This window comes from Asterias amurensis, chromosome 18 (assembly GCF_032118995.1).
Source record: "Asterias amurensis chromosome 18, ASM3211899v1".
Lineage (NCBI taxonomy): Eukaryota > Metazoa > Echinodermata > Asteroidea > Forcipulatida > Asteriidae > Asterias > Asterias amurensis.
Window position 1 is genome coordinate 11649245 of NC_092665.1, and position 25116 is coordinate 11674360.

Here is a 25116-nt window from a genome sequence, read left to right on the forward strand (position 1 = left end):
ACACTTGTTGGTGACATTGAAGGGTCTGGGTACTTTTTGTAGGACACAAAACACATGTCCACAGATTTACATTTAACCCACACAGTTTGAAGATAATGATGGTAATGATGATTTCAGCTTCCCTTAAAATATTACTTGCTGAGGTTCTGTAGTTTTTGGGGGATTCGAACCCACTCTCCGATGACTTAACCACAAGAACTTTAAAGGGTGTATGTAACTTTTGTAGGACAAAAAACACAATGTCCACAGATTTACACTAAACTTACACAGTTTGAAGATAATTATAGTAGAAAGCTTCCGTGAAAATATTACGTGCTGAGGTGCTGTAGTTTTTTGGAAATGAGTAAAACAATGTCATGAAAATAATTTTCGTCTCATGAGACGAAAATTATTTTGAGCATTTACAAACGTATTTCCATGACATTATTTTACTAGTTTCTCAAAAACTGCAGCACCTCAGCAAGTAATATTTGAAGGGAAGCTTTCCACTATCATTATCTTCAAACCCTGTAAGTTTAATGTAAATCTATGGACATTTTGAAAAGGTACCCAAATCCTTTAACCACTCGGCCATGACACCTTTATGATGAAGTTAGTAAGTTCTCACGAAAATTCGTAATTAGTTTTTTTTTTAAATTGAGCTGAATCCTTTCCTCCATCAGGAGGCCGACTCTCAAGATGACAACATCGGCAAGTTGGACTTTGAGGAGTTCATCCATTTCTACCGCACCATCAGCACGAGGCAGGAGGTGGATCTTCTCCTCAGTGAGTACGGCAACGGCAAGGGGTACATGACGCCGGAGGAGTTTGCCAAGTACTTGAAAGAGGAGCAGGGACTAGCGGACGTAGAGCTGGATATGTGCCAGGAGCTCGTCCAGACGTATGAACCCATCCCAGAAAACGCCAAGAACGGATGGATGGGAATTGATGGTTAGTATAGATTGTCACATTTGGACATTTAAAAGCAATGAGAGAGGCACTCTAAGGTCATTTTGTGGAGTTTTTTATGCACAAATTTTCTAATAGATTAAGTCTTTTTGAGTTTTGTGGGGTTGTGGCCATGGCCCAATTTCATGTCTCTGCTTACCGCCGAATTCTGCGCTTACGATCACAATTCCCCCTCTTGACGTGCTAGCGCCGAATTTCTGCGCTAGCCTTGTAAGCGAAGAATGCCTAGTAATGTTGAGTACGCACGCGCAGATGCCAAAATTCGCAGGAAAGCCGTGAAATACACTTGCCGTAAGCACAGAATCTCCTGCATCCGTAAGCGCCGATTCAGTGCTTACGGTAAGCAGAGCCATGAAATTAGGCCCAGGCGGTCTAGGGCGATGGACTCAAGCTTTTTAATTTACAGAGTGTGGGTTCAAATCTTGGGCCCATTTCATAGAGCTGCGAAAACAGTCTTTCTCATACAAATATCCGATAAATTGTCATGGCGGATGTCAATGTAAAGGAAACATCGTATTGAATCAAAATTTCTTCACAGGGTTCACCTCGTACCTCCTGAGCCACGAGGGCGACATCTTCAATCCAGCGCACCGTGAGGTCAATCAAGACATGACCCGACCGTTGTCGCATTACTACATTGCCTCATCTCACAATACGTACCTCGTTGGCGATCAGCTGATGTCGCAGTCGAGTGTTGACGTGTATGCCCTTGTACTACAGTCTGGCTGTCGCTGTGTGGAAAGTAGGTATTTCAATTTTTGTTTTCAAAGCTGAATAATGAAGTGACAAACAAATGTGTAGACATTTTCTTTTTCTTTTTGTGGTGCACTAGACTGCATTTACATTTCTTTTTAATTGATTATTCAGTTAATTAATTCCTAATTGATTGAATTAATTTTAAACTTTCATTTCAAAAGCATAGTATACCTTTTTTGTGTGGAACCGTTTGATTATTTTATTCATGTATAAATGTAGCTGAACACAATAAAACATCTGAAAATTTTAAAAGGTGGTCACATTTTTGAGATGTCGCTGAAAATCCGGAACGATATGTCCATGTAGAAAGAATAATCCCTAATAAACGTTGAGACCAATTTAAGAACTGACTCCGTGGTAGTACAGTTAATCACGATCCTATGAGCTAAAGTAGTAGTAGGCCCAGCCTATTTTCTATACCTCCCGCCCGGGTAATTGTGAATAAGCAGGACAGTTCTTTTTAGAACTGAGAAGTCTCCCGAACCCCCGAACAGCTACTCCGCGGTAGTAGAATATAACAAACCAAATATCTATAGGAATACACAACCTAAGAAGTGTTACGAGGTATTGCTTCTCAGATTAAAATGTTGAGGCATAAAAAATGTTATCTTTTTTACAAAACCACATTACTTCAAAGTAAAATGTTTTTTTTAGATGCTTTAGTAGGCTTCTAACCGTCAAAGGTTTTTATTGTTAATAATTTTAAGAGTTTAGTTACCAAACATTCACATCTCACATTTAGGTGAAAGTGTTCATTGGTTTTATGTCTCCGAGTTTGTGGCTACTTTTTATATTTTTCTATATTTATTTGATTACTTTTTTCCCTCTAGAGCTTTTGTTTAATTTCATTTTAGTTTCTAAGTTGCTATGAGTTCTAATGTTTCGAATGTCTTAGATTCGGTGGCTTTGTATTATATTTTCTTGTTAATATAAATTTCTTCTTCTTTGAACAAATGTTTACTTCCCTTAATTAAGCCCCTGTCTTGCTTTAGGACTCCAATCTACCCTCTGCTGATCAGAAACTCCAGAGCATAGCTGGTGCTCTTATCAGCTCATCCAAGACACGCCACAAACCTTTAAAAAATTGGATCCTTGTTTCAGATCAATTCCTCAGCAATGACTCTCCCCCCTCCTACAGTTAAATAAAAAATAAACACAGTTAAGCAAAACCTCTGTCCTGTATTGAAGATAAAGCACTGAATAAGTAAATTTAAGAAACTCAATTTGATCAGCCTTCCTTTGAAAAGTCACAAATCACAAAGTTCAAATATTCCTCTAAAATACTGCCTAGTCGAGACAATTAATTGCCTCTGTCAAATGAAGCGTGATTACTGACATGCATACACAAAAACTATCCCTCTCAATTTCCCCTGCAATGGGACAACAAAAACTGATGAAATTTTCCAAGAACCGGTATGTTTACCGAAAACTGAATGATAGGATTTAATTAACTCGTGCCTCGCCACGAATTAATGACTCTCCCTTTAAGCACGGCTCTGGCGGTTTAATTTTTCCGTGGGTTTAAACTCGGTTTAAACAAACGACATTGTCTCAAGGGGCTGGATCCAGTTCAGCTCTGGTGTTTCAACGACAACCCTGGTCATAAACAGTATCGGAGTCACGTACGCCTTGTCAACGCTTAAGCCCTCTGGCATGAAGTTATGTTTACATGAACGAGCATTATTAAAAATTATAAACCACAACAGATGTCCGATAAACGGACAGCGTCGACAAGCGCTGTAAAGGTACGAGAACCTGGGTATTTTAATTTGTGTGATGGTGGTCTGGTCTCGGACCCACGCACAAGCTGTTTAAAGACTGCTAGATCACAATCATCAAAGAGAAACATACGTTTAATTTGATCAGATGTTATGTTTATAGGCAAACCAAAGAGGTGACACATTTGGATGGCATATTCAATTTTTTTTGTTAGGCCTGGGGAAAAGTGTACTTTTTTATGTGGAGTGGTGTCCTCGGCTAATGATGTCAAAGGTCAAAGTTCAATGTTTGTTTTACAGAAAAGACATCACTCAAAAGCACTTAGTACAAAGAATACAACTACACAGTATGGATATCAAGAACTAGATCAAAATAATTTTGACACTGCAGAGGGATTCATTTTAGAAGAGAGAGAAGTGTCCTGGTGCTTCTGTTCAGCAGAGTGTGGGTTCAAATCCCGGTCGTGACACTTGTGTCCCTGAGCAAGACACTTAACTATAATTGCTTCTCTCCACCCAGTGGTATAAATGGGTACCTGTGAGGGCAGAGATGGTTCTTGTGATCGATTTAGCCGAGTAGCGCATACTAATGTTGCACAGGCTGCATACTCCCCACCAGGGAGCTGAGATGGTTTAAGGAGTGATTTAAGGCCCAGTGACCAGGGGTAATAATGTGAAGCGCTTTGGGACGCCCTCCGAGTGTGAAAAGCGCTATATAAAAACGGGTTATTATTATTATCATTCATTCATATAGATATTTCATCTGTTGTCGCAAAGCCAGTGTCTCTGCAAAGAGTATCGTTACTATCAGCAAATTTTCATGTGAAGAAGACAAGCAAAACAGACTGTTATAAAGACCCCGTACACTATTGGTTATTGTCAAAGACCAGTCTTCTGACTTGGTGTATGTCCACGTATGCATAAAATAACAAACATGTGAAAATTTGAGCTCAATTGGTCGTCGAAGTTGCAAGATAATAATGAAAGAAAAAGAAAAAAACTTGTCACACGAAGTTGTGTGCTTTCAGATGCTTGATTTCGAGACCTCAAATTCTAATTCTGAGGTCTGGAAATCAAATTTGTGGAAAATTACTTCTTTCTCGAAAACTACGTTGCTTCAGAGGGAGCCGTTTCTCACAATGTTTTATACTATCAACCTCTCCACATTACTCATTTCAAAGTAAGTTTTTATGCTAATAATTATTTTAAGTAATTACCAATAGTGTCCACTGCCTTTAAATATTTATTCGAGAAAAACTAATGGCTAAAGAACTCATTGGTGTACTCTACTTGTCTTTGATACAAAAAAACTATGGGTAAATAAGATAAAAATTAAACAAAAAACTAAAAGTAAATCGAAAACAACCATTTACAAATAATAAAACACCTACAAAAGAAAAGTAATAGCTAAATAAGTTTTTGGTTCATTTTAAAAACACATTGCATAGAAATGAAGGATTTGCTAAAGAAGTTATTGTCTTACTCCTAACACGCAAACAAAGAAAGAGAAATGGCTAAAGAATTTATTGTTTTATTTCTAAACAATTAAGAGAGAAAGAAATTCATACAAAATTTAATGTTTTACTCTGAAAACACAAACAAAGAAAGCATTAAAGAAATAGCTAAAGAAGTGGTTGTTTTATTACTAAAAGTAAACACAAGCAAAGAAAGCCATAGCGTATACAAAATTCAGCGGCGAGACTTGTCACCAGAGCTCGCACTCAGAAATCCATCACACCCATTCTTAAGGATCTACATTGGCTACCAATACGGGCTAGAATTTATTTTAAAATTTTGGTTGTGACTTATCAATATATCCATGGTATTGCCCCCTGTTTATCTTCAACCCTTAGTTCAGGAGTACAAAACAACCAGGAGTCTACAATCTTCAAATACGGCCCTTCTGACTCTCTGACTCCCCAGTTATCAAAACCAAGTTGTACGGTTCCCGCTCTTTCCAATATGCAGCAGTTCAGTTATGGAACAGTCTTCCAGAGGTTGCCAAACAGGCTGCGACATCAGAACAATTCAAAACCCTGTTAAAAACATTATCTGTTTACTTTGTACAATAATTGTTGATTTCCTTTTACAGCGCATAGGGACCTCACGGTTATATGCGCTATATAAGAATGGTTTATTATTGTTGTTATTATTAAAGGCAGTGGACACTATTGGTAATTACTCAAAATAATTATTAGCATAAAACCTTACTTGGTAACAGGTAATGGGGAGAGTCTGATAGTATAAAACATTGTGAGAAACGGCTCTCTCTGAAGTGACGTAGTTTTCGAGAAAGAAGTAATTTTCCACAAATTTGATTTCGAGACCTCAGCTTTAGAATTTGAGGTCTCGAAATCAAGCATCTGTATGTATGACCAGGGTGTTTTTTCTTTCATTGTTATCTCGCAACTTTGATGACCATTTGAGCTCAAATTTTCACAGGTTATATGCATATGTTAAGATACACCAAGTTAGAAGACTGGTCTTTGACAATTACCAATAGTGTCCAGTGTCTTTAAGGAAGTTTTTGACTTTTATATTTTTTTCTAGTGGATTGTTGGGATGGCAAAGACGGTGAGCCCATCATCTACCACGGCTACACCCTAACCTCAAAGATCAAATTCCGCGACGTCATCTCCATCATCAGCAAGTACGCCTTCGTCACCAGTCCCTACCCAGTCATCCTGTCAATTGAGAATCACTGCAACCTTGAACAACAGAAGAAAATGGCCTTGTACTTAATCGAAATACTCGGAGGTATCCTTTGCCATTAGTTGAATAAATATCTACTCTAGGAAGTGGGTGGTTGTGGGTTCGAATCCCACCTAAAGCCTGGTTCATACTTCCTGTGAATGCAAATGCATCTTGTCAATTTAAAACCACTGCAACCTTAAATAACAGAAGAAAATGGCCTTGTACTTAATTGAAATACTCGGAGGTATCCTTTGCCATCAGTTAAATAAATATGTACTCTAGGAAGTGGGTGGTTGTGGGTTCGAATCTCACCTAAAGCCTGGTTCATACTTCCTGCGAATGCAAAGCGAATTTTTACATCATCTTGTCAATGGACCCTTCCCATGAACCACGCATGCGTACATACCCTGTTGGTTGGCAAACGCCATAGAGTTGTGCACTAAGCAGACGCACAACCGGGTCTGTGTCACGCACCCATTAGCCGTGTACAAAACAGCGCAATGTTCCCTCATTTTGCCAACCAAAACGTTAGTGCGCACGCACTACGTGCAATTTGCATATTTCATGGGAAGGGTCTATTGAGAACCACTACAACCTTAAATAACAGAACAAAATGGCCTTGTATTTAACCGAAATACTCGGAGGTATCCTTTGCCATCAGTTAAATAAATATCTACTCTAGAATCTAGGGGGTTGGGGTTCCAATCCCACCTCGAGCCTGGTTCATACTTCCTGCGAATGTGAATGGGAAGCAAATTTTTGTTGAGTATATGAATGTTTATTTGCTTTTACGAACTGTACGCAAGAACGTCTTGCACCAAGACTCTTGCTCTGGGCTCTGACTGTACCGTTCTTGCTGGTGAATGCTTTAACTAAAGCAGCTCTTGATTTTGGAATGAACTGCCATCTCAAGTCAGATTGTTAGATACATTTCAATCATTTAGGAAGTGCGTGAACCAAACCTAGTTTTTATGCTGTAGTATTCTTGTTTTATAATCCTTTTCCTGGAATGTTCTATCTACTTGATGAGCTTTGATGCTTGTAAACAACGCCGTGATCTTTATAATATAGCGCTTTATAAGAACAGATGATCATTTATTATTATACAGTGCAAGTGGTTGCCTCAAAGAGTGCTGTAAAAAATTGCCCAGTGTTACATCCCCTTCTGAGATTTTTCCTTCCAACTCCACATTACCGGTTAACTTCAACGGACAAATTTCACTGCATTATTTTTTCCCACCCCTGAAAGCTCGAACGTGGCATAAACATCCCAACCGGATTGCTCTCATTCTTTATTGAGTCTAACGAAAATACCGTGAGTCTGCGAATTAAAACACGCCCGCAGGAAAGTGAAAAAAGAAAATGTTAGTGGGATGTTGTTATGTTTAGCCGTAGCTTAGGCCAGGAGATTATGTGAGCATGCCTTGGCGACTGTCGGAAGGATTTATGCAAATCAAATCTAAGCTACTGATGAGGGTTTCCCCCTAGGGCTACACAAGGATGTTCTGTCATGCAGTTCCTTTACTTGCTGTCATTCTGAGTGTGAATAACGTTATATGGGTTGCATAATCGGGGGGCACTCCTACCCCCCCCCCCCTTTTTTTGTGTTTTTTTTTGTGGCCCATTCAGATCAAATTCATAATTTTTGGTGAGCTGCGAAGCAGTGCGAGCCAATGTAATACCAATTTCCGTCTGGTGTCCGGTCCATCCGTCCGGCCGTCCGCGTTCAGTGGACATGTTTAAGTTTTTGTTTTAAGTTTCAGTCTTTGAGTTGAGTTGTTTTGGGTATGTACAAGCCCAGGTGAGATTGTTACATATAACAATGGTAATTTTCAGATATGTTTTTTCAATAATGTTGAAGTTTTTGGAATATAAAAAAAAGGTTAAAGTTTTTGGAATTAATTTTTTTTTTTTTTGAATAGAAACAGTTTTTTAAAGAAATTGTTGACCTTGTTTTAACTATCAATATTTTATTTTTTATATTGCCTAATTGGTAGGTCCATTGCAATGAAAAGGCATTAGTATTAGCCTACTGCACCAATGTTTGATAAGAAATACTCCCTTGTAATTATTTTATTTATTGCACTTTTATTAACTATTAATATTCATCAAAATAAATCCTATATCCTAATAAAAAGGCCTTGTACACTTTTTCAGCCACCCTCGTAACTTGTTCAGCCAAAATTTGACAAGTTCACAAGGCCTTGTGCACTTTGTTTCAGCCAAAATTTGACAAGTTCACAAGGCCTTGTACATTTTTTTCAGCCGAAATTTGACAAGTTCACAAGGCCTTGTACACTTTTTTCAGCCAAAATTTGACAAGTTCACAAGGCCTTGTACACTTTTTTTCAGCCATTTTTGACATGTTCACAAGGCTATTTTATTTAATGCACTTTTATGAACTATCAATATTCATCAAAATGAATCCTAAAAAAAAAAAATAGCTCAAACATTGACATCTGGATTTTAAAAAACCAAACTCAAACTTAAATCTTTAAGTTTTGAAATAATTTGTTTAAACAAAAATCAATACCTCTGTCACTGGTTCCAGTTAAATGAGCTGAAATTTGCAATGATGTACTGACTTGAAACTTGAAGATAAAACTTAAAATAGTTTATCACTGGTTCCAGATGACTGAGCTAAAACAATGAAAACCTCAAATTGTGTTAACTCCTTATTGCAATGACATACTGACTAAACAAATAAGGTAAACACATATGAAAATATAAAACTCAAAGAGTGCATCACTGGTTCCAATTGAATGAGCTAAAACAATGATAACCTTTCATGAACAATGTTCCGACTTGAAACTTAAATTAAATATTGCTGCCTTCCTGTACATGTTATGAAAAGATGAAACTCCAAGACTTTATCACTGGTTCAACGGTCATTACTTCATACTTGCCAATGTCTCCACCCCTTTGACCATCAGTTGATCAAATGATTGGTTTTTCTGTCAGTCATTGGTTCTATCACATAAACAACTTTCGACTCAGTGGGATGACAATTATTTCAGCATGTATAATGGAGTTACGCAATTCTCCTGAAAAAAAAAAAACATCACTCTCCGATTTTCATTTTTTCCTACCTCAAAGACTAAATGACGCTTAAACTTGTACAGTTTAATTATATTACATGTACATGCATCTTTATTCACAGTGAGTGGGAATTCATGTCATGGCAAAAAACTTGATTTACAAAATGTATCAACCCTGCGACAGTGTGCTAATTTTATGTTGAAAGGTCTAGTAATTGATTTTTTTCCCCCACTAGTAATTAGTTTTGCTTTCTTTTCAGTCTCCAGGAATTGAATTGGGAAAAACTACTGGAGCGAGTTGATTTAATCTGTTTTGTTGACCCCTCAATGTTTTTCACCGTGACTTGTGTGGAAATTAGAACATGTCAGTGAACTTTTGATGCTGGGGGAATGTTGCTTTGTGGGAGTGATGGGATGGTACTTGAATATTTGATTTCTAATCGATGCCTTGAAGACTGCTTGGGTAGCAATATTTCTTCTGTCCTGTCAAATACTCTGACTTCTTGTTCCCTTGTGTTTCCTTAATGAAACATTGACAGAAATGTTACATATTCCGCCAATCAACTCCAGTAAAGAATCACTGCCTTCCCCCGAAGAACTGAAGGGCAAAATTCTCATCAAGGTAATGTGAAATTACACCAATATTATTATTTGCTGGCATGTTAAAGATTTGTTTTTAAGTTTTGCACAGGATCAAAAATGATTTAAAATGGAAATTAAAGACCTGGGGTCAATTTCACAAAGATAGTCGATAGTCCTAACTTAGGACTGGTCTTAGGAGATATTAAAAACTTAAGGCTAGTTCTTAGTTAGGACGAGTAACTTAGTAGTTTTTCGAGAAAGAAGTCATTATCCATGAATTGGATTTCGAGACCTCAGATTTAGAATTTGAGGTCTCGAAATCAAGCATCTGAAAGCACACAACTTCGTGTGACAAGGGTGTTTTTCTTTCATAGTTATCTCACAGGTTTGTTATTTTATGCATATGCTGAGATACACCAAGTGAGAAGACTGGCCTTTGAATAGTGTCCAGTGTCTTTAAGACGAGTAACTCGGGACTAGTCCTAGGAGATATTAAGAACTTCAGGCTAGTTCTAAGTTAGGACAAGTAACTTGTAACTTAGCCCTCCTAGGAGATATTAAAAACATAAGGGTAGTTCTAAGTTAGGCTGAGTAACTCATCCCAACTGGAGATAAGACTAGTATTAACTCTGTGTGAAATCCATCCCCTGGCTAGGTACAAGTTTGTAGAAATTCGGGATGCAAAGTCATTAATGGATGGCTGGCATTTTTCACAAATGTTTTGAGTAGCTTTTTATTATGGCAGTAAATGGAACGTGATACACAAATGCGTGTCTGTACATTTTTGTATAGGGATCTTTCGGTTCATTCCTGACTTTTGATGAAATTCGGGATGCAAAGTCATTGATGGATGGCTGACTTTTTTTTTGAAAAAATGTTCCGAGTAGCTTTTTATTATGGCAGTAAATGGAACGTGATACACAAACGCATGTCTGTACATTTTTGTATAGGGATCTTTCGGTTCATTCCTGACTTGATGAAATTCGGGATGCAAAGTCATTGATGGATGGCTGACATTTTTCACAAATGTTTTGGGTAGCTTTTTATTATGGCAGTAAATGGAACGTGATACACAAATGCATGTCTGTACATTTTCGCATAGGGATCTTTCGGTTCATTCCTGACTTTTTATGATATATTCAACCAAAACGGCATTGAATTTTACCTTTTAACCAACGAAAGTTTCCTACTCAGAATGTAGAGACCTATTTATTGTTGAAATCCAATGATGCAATGTTTAAAATTTCACTCCGAGAAAGTCAGGAATAAATAGCAATAATTCCCCCTGTACAAAACAGGGATGAGATTGTTCAAACGTTTGGCTGAATTCAGACTTGTTATGTTTGCACAGTGAAGAAATTCAGACAATATTTGTTTCTCCAAATAAAGAAATCCTGCTCATCGGTCTACTTCTCTAGTGCTTTGGATACTGTTTCCAAAAGCTCCTTGGAATCTATAACCCCAGGGGTTACCAAAAGGTTTAAATGGCATCATTTCAACATACCTTTGAATTTGTATCTAAGTTTTAGACTTTTTCGTCAGTAATGACTCTTACCCCTGACAAAAATGTACCGACCCATCAAAATAATTTCTTGAAGCAACATTTTCTGCTATAGGTCCAGGGCCAATTTCATAGAGCTGCTTATAAGCACACAAAGTAGCCAAGCACAACAAAATGCTGCTTACCTGAATAAGGGAACCAGCAAAATTACCATTCCGCATATACAATTTGTGACTGGTATCCTTTTCATTTTTACTAAGCAGGAAAAATGTTAAGCATTATTTGCTGCTTAAGCAGTTCTATGAAATTGGGCGCCGGACTGTAATTTTAAAGTCAGTCTTGGAGTGTTTTGATCTGCAGATGCAACCCAAGCTGATTGATTTATGTATTTAAAATTCAAGCTTCGCTATTAAAGGAGCCAGCCAACATACCAATCCATGTGTACTATATGTGACTGGTATCCTGCTCACTTATGCTAAGCAAGAAATAGGCATTATTATTTGTTGCTTAAGCAGCTCTTTGAAATTTTATTTTTAAGTCAGGAGGTTATGACCCACCGGGTGCAACCCATGCTGATAGATTTTTTGTAATTAAAGGCAGTGGACACTATTGGTTATTGTCAAAGTCTAGCCTTTACAGATGGTGTATCTCAACTTATGCATAAAATAATAAACCTGTGAAAATTTGAGCTCAATTGGTCATCCAACTTGCGAGATAACAATGAAAGGAAAACACACCTGTTTCACACGAAATTGTGTGCGTTTAGATGGTTGATTTCGAGACCTCAAGTTCTAAATCTGAGGTCTTGAAATCAAATTCGTGGAAAATTATTTCTTCTCGAAAACTATGGCACTTCAGAAGGAGCCGTTTCTCACAATGTTTTATACCATCAACCTCTCCCCATTACTCGTCACCAAGAAAGGTTTTATGCTAATAATTATTTTGAGTAATTACCAATAATGTCCACTGCCTTTAAATTCAAGCTTCGCTTTGAAGCTTGTGTCGTGTCCCCCCCCTTCCTCTCTCCCTCCCTTCCCATGACATTGACACATTGATGGATGTATTAAATTTGTTGTTGTTTTATGGTCGAATGTAGGCCAAAAAATTACCAGTGGACCACAATGAGAATCTTGAGGCAGGGGAAGTAAGTGAAGAGGATAGTGCTGATGAATTGGACGACGATTTTAAGGTAAGACGTCACAGTGAATATCTCCTGCAAAGACGTTTGATAAAAGAGAGTTGTTTAAATAATGTTGTTTGTTACTCCCCAGAGGGAAGTTAAATACAATCAATCTTTTAAAGACACTTGACACTATTGACAATTGTCAAAGACTAGTCTTTTCATGTGGTGGATCTCAACATATGCATAAAATAACAAACCTGCGAGATAATCAAAGCTGCGAGATAATCAAAGAAAAAATACCCTTGTTACACAAAGTCGTGTGTTTTCAGATGCTTGATTTCGAGACCTCAAATTCTAAATCTGAAGTCTCGAAATCAAATTCATGGAAAATAACTTCAGAGGGAGCTGTTTCTCACAATGTTTTTGTACTACCAACAGCTCTACATTACTTGTAACCAAGTAAGTTTTTATGCTTAAAATTATTTTGAGTAATTACCAATAGTGTCCACTGCCTTTAACAAATAATCATCTGTTTTCTTTAAAAAAAATAATCATCTGTTTTGACAAGACGATGCCACATAAGATAAAGAATCCCCTCCTTATAGGTTCTGGACACCTTTGGTAATTGTCAAAGACCAGTATTCTCACTTGGTGTATCTTAACAAAATGCATAAGATAACAAACCTGTGAAAATTTGCACTCAATTGGTCGTCGAAGCTGCAAGAGAATAATGAAAGAAAAACACCCTTGTTGAAAAAAATCAGTTCAGTTCAGATACATAAATATTTGAGTGAGAAATTACCTCTTTCTCAAAAAACTATGTTACTTCAGAGGGAGCTATTTCTCACAATGTTTGATACTATCAACAGCTCTCCATTGCTCATTACCAAGTAAGTGTTTATGCTAACAATTGTTTTGATTAACTACCAATAGTGTCCACTGCCTTAAAGAGATTTGATATTTGAGTAGCAAAAAGAAAATATAATTCATTTTCTGAAATGTTGCATGAGGCAGATGATTATTTGAACAGCCTTCAATTATTTGAGGTACATTGGATGGAAGTAGGAGAAACATCATCAATTTGTCAGAGGGCAGGGTTTGAGGAGATAAATTTTACAATACTTGTATGTCGCTGTTGCTGTCAGATGATGAATTCCGGGGCAGCAAACACAACCAGGCCCTTGTTTCAATAACGACATTCCTGATGAATGTCTTTAATCAAATTCCTAGACAGGGCTCTCCTTTGGGGTTCGTTTATCTCTCTCTATTACCTGAGTTTTTCTTCTATAATATTAATATTATTTTGAGTTTCTATAGCGCTTTTTCACTCCCGAACGGGTGTCTCAAAGTGCTTCAAATTATTACCCCTGGTCACTGGGCCTTAATTCACTCCTTAAACCATCTCAGCTCCCTTGGGAGTATACAGCCTCGTGCAACAAATGCGTTACTCGGCTAAATCAATCACAAGAACCATCTCTGCCCTTACAGGTACCCATTTACCCCTGGGTGGAGAGAAGCAATAATAGTTAAGTGTCTTGCTCAGGGACACAAGTGTCACGACCGGGATTCGAACCCACACTCTGCTGAACAGAATCAGCAGAGCTTGAATTCGGTGCTCTTAACCGCTCGGCCGCGACTCCTGGGGCGACACATTCCTTTGATATGGTTACCTTTTTACACAGGAAATTCTTCTTTTAAAGACATTGGACCCTTTCGGTAAACAGTATTGTCCAAGGCCCACACTTCGTGTATCACAACTTCTATATCAAATAACAAACCTGTGAAAATTTGGGCTCAATCGGTCGTCGGAGTCAGGAGAAAATAACGGGAAAACCCACCCTTGTATCCGCGCGTTTCGCCGTGTCATGACATGTGTTTAAAATAAATCTGTAATTCTCGTTAACGAGAATTGATATTGTTTTACTGTTTTCTCAAAAAGTAAAGCATTTCATGGAATAGTATTTCAAGAGAAGTATTTCACCACTACCTTCTGTAAACCCTGTAAGTTATTTGTAAATCTGTGATTTTTTTTTTCTTTTTCTGTACCGAAAGGGTCCAATGGCTTTAAGAACTAGGAAATGTTTTAGGAGGGAGTGATTTCTTGTGGAACTAATGCATTGTTACTGGGAAATATCCATGGGGTAGGATTTTACAATGCACCACTTTTTAAGTTATTGGTTTTTTTCAAGCAGTGCTAGCAACCAATTTGTAAGCAGATATCATTCAGAATATATCCAGGGGCCGATTTCACAGAGCACTTAGATTGATGTTACATACGACCAGCTTACAAGGTTGAACACCATAAGTTGGTACGCACGCCAGACTAAAAATCAATGAACTTAACCAAGACAATTAAAGAAAGGGGAAACAAGCAACTGGCAAACGGTTGAATCATTTTGTGTACGATAAAAAATAATTAAGTACTTTGTTTACAAAATCAAAGCTTACAAAGGGTGATGACAACGGCTATGGCATGTGTAACCTTTTATTTTTGTACCACATTATTACTCAAGCATGACCACGTCTTAAAATAAATAAGTGCGCCATTAACAAAGCACACAGGTGGGGAAAACAAAGAAGGAAAGATTCACGGCTCAGTAAACACACACACTGGCTACAGGTTAAAAGGAACAAACTGTGACAATAACATTGATTAGGATAAATTATGTGTATCAAGAAAAGTGTGAAGTCACAATACTAATCGACAGCTTGATATATTGACCTCTTCAGATAAATCTTAGCACTTTGTAAAAAAGGCCTAGGATGTTCTGAAAGATGCTTACAAAATGGTTGATAGCAGTTCTTGAAAAATAATAATCATAATAAAAATGGTTTTCCTGAATGCAAACTAAAATTGAGAGTGTGCAAAATTTGCCAAGTAGGTAACTACTAATATGAAGAAAAAACTAGCAATCCAAACTCTACCGAACTGAATATTTTCCCCAAATAATTTAACGATAGTTTTTCTTTTATATTTAACGTTCCCCCGAAAAACACGTTCAGCAAATGTATGCCAATCTAGATGGTGAAGAGCACTACCAGGTTTGTCCAAGATTTTCCCTCACAACTCACTAGAATCTGTGTGTGAAGAAAATAGTCAGTATTTTTAGCTGAATTATTGTCTCCAGAGTGGTAATATTATAGTCAGTGGCCGTAGACCAGTCCTGCAACCCTGCAACGTCAAAAACCCTCTACTAATCATACACGGTTCAAAACCAATGGTAAAAACTTGTAGTCATTATTTGTGCACTTGATACTACCCTGAAGTAACCTTTGAGTTTGGCAAAAAAATTATTGATTTAAGAAAATTCGTGTCGTCATTTTTTGTTGTAAAGATAGTTCTCACTTGCCATCATACGGTGTAAAGTCGGCCATCTTTCTGGGCAATATCATTTTTCATTAACGCACAACTATGCATTTTGCGTAAACACCGCTTCATCATGCGTGAGTTTTTATAAAACTCCTTGCATGATTGGTCGATGAACTTCTTGACTGCGTAGCAAAATTAGATCTTGACGCAGCCCTAAGCCAAAACCCACAATGCCCATAAAGATGGCGTCTATCAAGAACTATCCATATAAAGGGAAAGTACATCTTTGTTTTTTTGGAAAAGAAACTTGCTTTCTTTTTTTCTCTAGTTCTCAATAAAAACACCATCCAACAAATCTGTAAAAGATTCCATCAAAATTGCGGATCACTTTTTAGTGAATGCAACAAAATTTATGTTTTGACACAGATTTTGTGTTTCTCATATGAGGCTTACTTTAATTGCAACAATCGAAGTAAGTAACGGTGATTTGTAGGCTCTTCCAGTGTAATTTTATAGACATAATTTCACATTGAAGTTTCAAATTTAAACTTGTCCTCTGGCAGAGAACTAAGTTTACAATCATTGAGCTTACAGATTGAAACTATTTGGGATTTTTTTTTTTAATAATTGTAGATTCTGTACTTGCTGACAAAGTACAGCAAGGAAATGCTCCAATCCAAATGTTCCTTCAGGGCTGTGTACACGTTATTAACACACTAATAATTTATTAACACACTTCCTCAAACTTCCCTGCAACTTTTTTCCTTCACTGCCTTCCCTTCCAGTTTTCCCCCACTTTGACGAAGGCAACGATTACACCTGTGACCATTATACAATGGACATTAATTGGCCCTTTGAGCTCCAATAGCGACTTTAGTTGGCTGTGCACTAATATACACTGTTTTAGCCCCAATGCATTGCAATGGCGACTTTAGTCAACTTTTCACTTATACTTTGCTTCTCGAGCCTCAATAGCAAATTTAGTTGACCAATTTAACACACAAAAAGGTTTCACCTTTGGCCTTTATACAGTGGGCCTTTGACCCTTTGAGCTCCAATAGCGACTTTAGTTGACTGTGCACTAATAAACACTGTTTTAGCCCCAATGCATTGCAATGGCGACTTTAGTCAACTTTGCACTTATACTTTGCTTCTCGAGCCTCAATAGCAACTTTAGTTGACCAATTTAACACACACAAAAAGGTGTCACCTTTGGCCTTTATACAGTGGGCCTTTGACCCTTTGAGCTACAATAGCAACTTTAGTCAACTGCACTATACACTGTTTTTGCCTCAACGTCGACTTAAGTCGACTTTGCACTTATACTTTGCTTGAGCCCTAATAGCAACTTTAGTTGACCAATTTAACACACACAAAAAGGTGTCACCTTTGGCCTTTATACAGTGGGCCTTTGACCCTTTGAGCTACAATAGCAACTTTAGTTGACTGTACACTGTACACTGTTTTAGCCCCAATGGCGACTTTAGTCAACTTTGCACTTACACTTTGCTTGAGCCCTAATAGCAACTTTAGTTGACCAATTTAACACACACACAAAAGCACTCAAGCCTCGGCACATAGAACTTTTTTTTTACCTGTAGTTTGTCCGTGTTCACCCTTCATACCCAAGCTTACCATTATCAGAAAGAGAAAGAATTGAATATTTCCATTGATGATGGTGAACTAAAGCAAGGTTGCTGCTTTGCATACTCTTCAAATTTGAGTGAAAAGATCCGAAAATGCCAAACACAGCGCTATAAGGCTGTGTACAAAAAAAATACCTGGGTTTAAAGAACAAAAGGGTTAAAATGAGAAATGATGTCCCGAAAGGCATCCGATGGTTTGACATTGTTTGACATTTTTTATCCTGCAAGAGTGAGACAAGAAGTCACTTCTGTTACTTTAATTAGGAAAAATGCAGACATAAAATCAACATAGTGAGATTGGAGTGTGGTTTGGATTCTCACATTAAAGGAACACGTTGCCTTGGATCGGTCGAGTTGGTCTTTGAAAAGCGTTTGTAACCGTTTGTTGTAAAAATGATATGGTTAGAAAAATGTTGTAAAAGTAGAATACAATGACCTACACAAATATGCCTCAAAATTGCGTGGTTTTCCTTTTACCTCGTCGACTAACACGGTCAGCCATTTATGGGAGTCAAAAAGTTGACTCCCATAAATGGCCGACCATGTTAATTCGCGACGTAAAATGAAAACCGTGCAATTTTGAGTGATACTTGTGTGGATCATTATATTCTACTTTTTAAACATCTTTCCAACCATATACATTTCATAACAAACGGTTTCAAACGCTTTTTTATAGACCAATTCGTCCGATCCAAGGCAACGTGTTCCTTTAAACTTAAATTTTTACAGTCACAAATCCTTCAAAATTCTATGCAGCAAACTGGGCGACTTTTGGAGCTGTTGGATTGGGAACTGTGCTTTAGACCGAAATATCAATTGCTTGTCGTTGGGCCATGTACTATTTCATTTCATTTATTTGGGTTGTGATTCGCCAAGGACTCTCAGAAAAGCAAACTTAATCACTGTACTATCCAAGAACCCCATGGAGAGAAGACGAGGAAACAAGTCTCAGTTTTAGTTGATTAACTTTGGTTTTTACCCATACACCGATGTGTGTTAGCACTGTACACTCAGTTTTAGTTTGCAGTTTTAGCCAAGCAAGTTTTTGTGCTTTCACTCTTTATCAAACTGGGCCAAGTGTTCTTGACCACCCGAACACGACACACATTATAATTGCATGCAACTTTTTATTAAAAAAACTTAAACTATTTGCAGACTCTAAACACAAACAATCTTGGTTTCAATAAGTTTAAACATGTGGGTATAAATGGATTGCAATACGCGTCATTGACTGCAAACTTTCATGTAAAACAATGGAAACGTGTGTACGTGCTATGCATGACTCTCGGCCAATGATAGCTCTTCACTCATGTACAATTCATATATAAAGATGGCGGCCAATGATGTCTATCGCAAACAATCTTTTGTGTATCCATTGAGAGTCGCTGAAAGCCGAAATCGCTTCGGGGTTTATTTGAAATTGTCATTGGAGGGTAAGTCGCCCCAAACCCTACCCACCCTCGCCAATATTCGCTCCGTTATATTCGTCCCTATTTTTTTATATTCTCTATTAACATTGATGTAATACCACTGTCTTAGTGTATCCCTGTGTTCCCTCCTTTAACCAGCTTGAGACCAGCAGCATCTCCAAAAAGTTTGAATCCGTAGCCATGGCGCAGCTTATGTTAATGAGGAAGAAACCTATAACGCCTACACGGTCGGCATGGCAACGCATCGTCTCTAAGGTACTCGTCTTTCCAGCTAGCCGGGGAGACAAAAAAAATCCCTTGTGATTTTGTGGTGTTTTTTTTTTGGGCTGCCACCTGTTGAGTTAAAGTTGTGTTTATGTTGGTAGAAATTGTTTTTGTTTTTTAAAATGTTGTTTGGTTGTGACAAGTGTGCAAGTTGTTGCCTTAGACTAGACATTTTAGGCGCATTCAAATATTTTGGGAAACTTGACTCATCACATACATTTTGTTTTGTGTAGGACATGAAGTTGTGCACTTCAACAGAGCCGAACAATGGGCTCTGAATATACGGTCAATTTGTCCAGGGCCCAATTTCATAGAGCTGCTTAGCATAAAAATTTGCTTAGCATGAAATTTCTTCCTTGATAAAAAAAAGGAATACCAACCAAGTTTCCACGTGATTTTCAGGATAAGCAAACAACAGCTGATTACCAGTAACAAGCAGTATGGAACAAATTTGGTTGGTAATCCTGTTTTTATCAAGGAAGTAATTTCATGCTAAGGAAATTTTTGTGCTTAGCAGCTCTATGAAATTGGGCCCAGTCAATCAAGCTATACATAAAGGTGTATTTTTATTGTGACAGTTTTCACCGTCAAATGAAGTGATTTGAAAGTGAATGATTTCTGTGCAACCAGTCACTGAATTTATGTCGGGCATGGATCAGAGGTGTCTACATTTTTTGTTTCCTGTTTTTTGTCCTCCTTTCTTTTTATTATCTTTTCCTTTTGTAAACTTTAAAACGTGCACTATCATGTATTAAAAGCCCCACTATTGCTACAGATCTAAATTCCAAATGCCTGCATGTGATATTCCTGTAACCATCGGGAATCTCTGGTCACTTTTTCATGGTTTTGTTTGTTTGTTTGTTTTACTTTGTGTGTACAATTTCTGGTTGTGCACATGAGTTTACTCTGTTCCTTAGTTGATTTTTGTGGAAACAATTTGGTAAAATGTGTTTTCCCGATCCTTGTGACTCCACATCCACACTTACAGACTTCCAGGTTTAATATCATGAAGTGTTTATTTGAAATGCATGAGGAAAACAAGGAATTATTGTAAACAGTAGTGATTGTTAATGTATTCTTTCTTGTATCCGTCTTCACTATTCTTTATGCATGTTATGGCTACCACAAAGATTCTGTTTTGTCTTGTGTACAATTTAAAGAAATTTAGACAGATAGTTTTTTTTTTTTCTTTTTTTCGTATTGAATTTTAATTATGTTTACTGTTCCGTAATTTCCCTTTTTTTCATTTCCAACACTTATTATGTGTGTTACGTTAGAAACATCACATTACAGAATCACCAAAACTTAAACAGGGATTTCATGTTCCTTTTGTTACCGTAAACTGGCAAAGATTCCAAATCATGTTTAAAGCTTTAACAAAATATGTGGTTAATCCAAATCTGTTTTTGTTGACATTCAGGTTCGAGAAGACTCGAGGCAAAAGAATGCCAAAAACCACGCCAGATCTAGTAGCCTGACTGGCACTCTAAGGAGACTGAAACTCACTAAGGTAAGGAGATAGTTGTTTTAATAATAATAATAAAAATAATAATAATAATAATAATAATAATAATAATAATAATAATAATAATAATAATAATAATAATAATAATAATAATAATAATAATAATAATAATAATAATAATAATAATAATAATAATAATAATAATAATAATAATAATAATAATAATAATAATAAAAACATTTGGTCGTTATTTTTCACAAAATGTGTGCTTTCAGATGCTTGATTTGGAGACCTCAAATTCTAAATCTGAGGTCTCGAAATCAAATTCGTGGAAAATTACTTCTCACAATGTTTTATACTATCAACAGCTCTCCATTGCTCGTTACCAAGTAAGTTTTCACGCTAACAATTATTTTGAGTAATTACCAATAGTGTCCAGTGCCTTTAAAAGTGCAAATCTAAAGAATTTAAAAAGCCACTGTTTGCAAGTTAAGACCTCTTATATTAGAGGAAACACAAAAGGTGAGAAGAGGGAGAAAAAAAGTAATTAATTAGTGAATGAGGAAGACTGTTTGCGACTGCTTTGTGCATTCTCATACTAGCCACTTGCAGCCACTTTTGTATCTATCAGTGTCTAATAATTGTCTGTCCTTGTCATCAGAAGAAGCCAAAATCGCAATCCTCTTCAGAATCTTCCGAAGGAGGTAGCGTAGATCTCCTGGAGAAGCCCATGACGGACGAGGAATCGGCCGGGGACCAGCCAACAACCACCGGTAACCCGAAGACGCCGAGCCCGCAGCCCGTCAGGAGGTCACACAAAGGCAAATCCATCGTCTTGTCCAGAAAACTCTCGGAGTTGGTCCAGTTGACTCGGTCGGTTGGCTTCAGGGGGTTTAAAGCTGCAAGTAAGTTGATGAAAGGTTATTCCGTACATCTTTGAGCTTTTGAACATGAAACCAGACTTTCTGCTTCTTGTCATCCATATAATTTTATGCACTCTTGATTTGTCGAGATGTAGTACAAAGGGTGCGTTCGTTTAGCTTCCCTGGGTCGACCCCGGTCTGCCCCAGTACGTTCAAATAGCTTTGACGGGGCTCACCCGGGTCAGCCCCTCAGTGTCCTGCCGATGGAGTGGGTCACTTGGGGTGACCTGAGGTGCATGCCGTCACCATGAGAGGGCGAGTGTGATTGTTCAATTAGCTCTTGTCAGGGGCTCACTCTAGTGAGCACTGCGGGGTCGACCCAGGGAAGCTTATCGAACGCACCCAATGAGTCATTCCAACACTACAGCTTTAGTCCACGTACAGCATCTCTTTGGAACTCCCTGCCTGGTGCATGTTTCCCTCCATCCTACAATCTAGACTGTTCTAAAGAAGAAAATCAATTCCTACCTTCAGCTACTCTGAGTTATTTTTCATTTCTTTTTGTAGCCCCTTACAGAGAGTGCCTTTTAACCTTGTTCGGGGGAACTTGGATAAAAACAATTAAATACAAGCAAATCTTTTTAATTTTGGTTTTTACCCATACATCAATGTGTGTTAGCACTGTATACTTCATACTTTCCCGAGTCCTGTGAAAAAATATCACAGGCATATTACTCTGGTGGGATTCGAACCCACGACCCTTGCAGTTCTAGAGCACTGTCTTACCAACTAGACTACCGAGATTGCCCAGGAGCTAGAGGCAGTCCGCAACAAAATAATAGATGTTAAAAAATTGTATCCCCAATGAAAATTTAACCTCTATTAAAAACAATCTTGTTTGCAAGTGTCAGATTCCTTGGGGGCTTGACCTTAACTTTTTCAGTGACTAGCCATATAGCAGCATTTATTAATAGATCATAGAAGTAGATATTTGTATGGAATTTACCAATGTTGTACCCTAATTTAAAATGATATTGGTTTGTTTTCGTAGTGTTATCATGGGAGCTGCCCTCGCTGGGCGAGATCAGAGCCAGTAATCTCGTCGCTACCAAAGCACCAGACTTTGTCCAGTTCACCGCCAATCACATGTGTCGAGTCTACCCATCAGCCTATCGGATAGATTCCAGTAACTACAATCCACAACCGATGTGGAATTGTGGATGTCAACTAGGTATGTTGATCAACTACAAACACACCAAACAGTTTAAAGGCAAAATTTGGGATTGATTATAGAAAAATAAACTGTTGATTAGCTTCAATGTGAAAGCTTGCTGATTATAAAGTTTATCAGTACCAAGTATTTACAATCCACAACCTATGTGGAGTTGTGGATGTCAACTAGGTATGCTGATCAACAACAAACAGTTTAAAGACAACATCTATGATTGGTTTTAGAAAAGAAACAGTTGATTAGTTTCAATCTGAAAGCTTGCTGATTATAAAGTTCATACCAGTACCAATCCTTAGTTACTACAATCCACAACCGATGTGGAGTTGCGGATGTCAACTAAGTATGTTGATCAACGACAAACAGTTTAAAGACAACATCTATGATTGGTTTTAGAAAAGAAACAGTTGATTAGTTTCAATCTGAAAGCTTGCTGATTATAAAGTTCATACCATTACCAATCCTCAGTTACTACAATCCACAAACGATGTGGAGTTGCGGATGTCAACTAAGTATGTTGATCAACGACAAACAGTTTAAAGACAACATCTATGATTGGTTTTGGAAAAGAAACAGTTGATTAGTTTCAATCTGAAAGCTTGCTGATTATAAAGTTCATACCAGTACCAATTGTCAGTAACTACAATCCACAACCGATGTGGAATTGGAGATTACATTATGAAGCCATTCAATATTGAAAAATTGAAGTTTGGGGTGTGTGGAGTGTGGAGGGTCAAAACTATTTCAAAACCCCCTTTGTTTTTAACATTGACTATTCTGAATGGCTCCACTACAATAACTAAAGTCTGGGGTTGGTTATGGAACGAAAACGATTTATTAGTCTCAATCTGAAAGCTTGCCAAAGTTATTACCAGTACCAATCCTCCAGACAAATCCTTTCATTAGAATTAGTTAACGTCAAGAAAATAGCAATTATAAGACCACAAAAGTTATCACAGAGTTGCCTTCAATTGAAAACCTTGTATTTTGTTTCTGTGTCCAGTTGCGTTAAATTATCAGACCGAGGGACGGCCAATGCAGCTCAGCAGAGCGAGGTTTAGCGTGAACGGCAACTCAGGATACGCTCTGAAACACCAACTCCTATGTGATGGTAAGAAGTATAGCTTGCATGTCAGGGCTTAAATTTGGGGGAGAAATCCGCAAGACCATACGGCTTGTAACTCAGACTGTTTATTGGATTGTGTTCTCAATTAAGCAGTGGTCTGCTGGCTCAAATGCCAGTTAGAACTCCTGATGACCAGGCAGAATTCTCTAGTCCGGCTGGCTAGATAATTGTTGACAAGCATTCCTAATTGATAAGAATTGCGCTGGTGGACTAGTCAAATGCTGTGTCTCTGATTGAGTTTTTTTTTAATATCGCAAATTTCATAATAAAAACTCAATTTAAAGGCAGTGGACGCTATTGGTAATTACTAAAAATAATTATTAGAATAAAGCCTTACTTGGTAACGAGTAATGGGGAGCTGTTGATAGTATAAAACATTGTGAGAAACCGCTCCGTCTGAAGTATCGTAGTTTTCGAGAAAGAATTATTTTTCCATGAATTTGATCTCGAGACCTCAGATTTTAAAGTTTCAAATGTTTTTAAAATGAACGTAGAAAAATGTTTTTAAAATTAATGAAGAAAATAAGTTGTATCATTCACTTATCTGATTGTCACAGATTTAAATTGATATTTAGGGTTGGTGCAGTTTTCCATAATGGAAATTAATAGCCAATTGATGAATGAATGAATTTGATAAATGACAAAGTTCTTTTGACTGGGCCTAACCCGTAACAACCCGTCTTTGTGGGCTTTCCATCTTTGCAGAGAGCAAGCCTTTTGACCCCAATAGCGGCGACCCAGTTTCCCATCTTCCAAAGAAACAGCTCACAATACACGTTATCAGCGGCCAACAGCTTCCAAAGCCACCTCAGAGCCTACTTGGCGAGAGGGGCGAGGTACGTATTTTAATGTTTCCATCAATCGGATTTGAATATCTTACTTGTAAAATTCACATTTGTTGTTGATTATTTTTGTTTTTATTGCCAGATTTTGCTCGTTCAACGTTTCCATCACTCTTCTTAAGACTTCTTGTTTAGGGAGGCATATAGTCTGTAAAATTTACATTTTGTTTTTGATTATTTTTGGTGTTCATTGCCATTATTTTGCTCGTTCATCGTTCATCGTTTTTCCATCACTCTGATAATGATTTCTTGTTTAGGGAGCCATTATAGTTTGTAAAATTTACATTTTTGTTGTTTATTTTTGTGTTCATTGCCAGGTTTTGCTAGCTCAACGTTTCCACCACTCTTCTTAAAGCCATTGGACACTTTCGATAAACAGTATTTTCCAAAGGCCCACACTTCGTGTATCACAACTATATATAAAATAACAAATCTGTGAAAATTTAGGCTCAATCGGTCATTGGAGTCGGGAGAAAATAACAGGAAAACCCACCCTTGTTTCCGCATATTTCGCAGTGTCATGACATGTGTTTAAAATAATGTAAATCCGTAATTCTCGATATCGAGAATTGATAATTATTT

General features: G+C 37.5%; 1 protein-coding gene across 2 annotated transcripts in view; it reads left to right on the top strand.

Annotated features, from left to right (window-relative positions):
- LOC139950226 (uncharacterized) overlaps window positions 1-25116 on the top strand; it is a 141291-nt gene that overhangs the window by 100165 nt on the left and 16010 nt on the right. The window contains exons 8-19 of one of the 2 annotated variants that reach the window (XM_071948842.1): window positions 663-930; window positions 1487-1690; window positions 5973-6179; window positions 9694-9776; window positions 12334-12426; window positions 15364-15402; window positions 18885-19001; window positions 20431-20520; window positions 21137-21380; window positions 22390-22569; window positions 23570-23677; window positions 24398-24528. In XM_071948842.1, the coding sequence (XP_071804943.1) occupies window positions 663-930; window positions 1487-1690; window positions 5973-6179; window positions 9694-9776; window positions 12334-12426; window positions 15364-15402; window positions 18885-19001; window positions 20431-20520; window positions 21137-21380; window positions 22390-22569; window positions 23570-23677; window positions 24398-24528 (1764 nt within the window). The remainder of the gene's footprint in view (window positions 1-662; window positions 931-1486; window positions 1691-5972; window positions 6180-9693; window positions 9777-12333; window positions 12427-15363; window positions 15403-18884; window positions 19002-20430; window positions 20521-21136; window positions 21381-22389; window positions 22570-23569; window positions 23678-24397; window positions 24529-25116) is intronic. The other variant, XM_071948843.1, reaches the window with a different exon arrangement.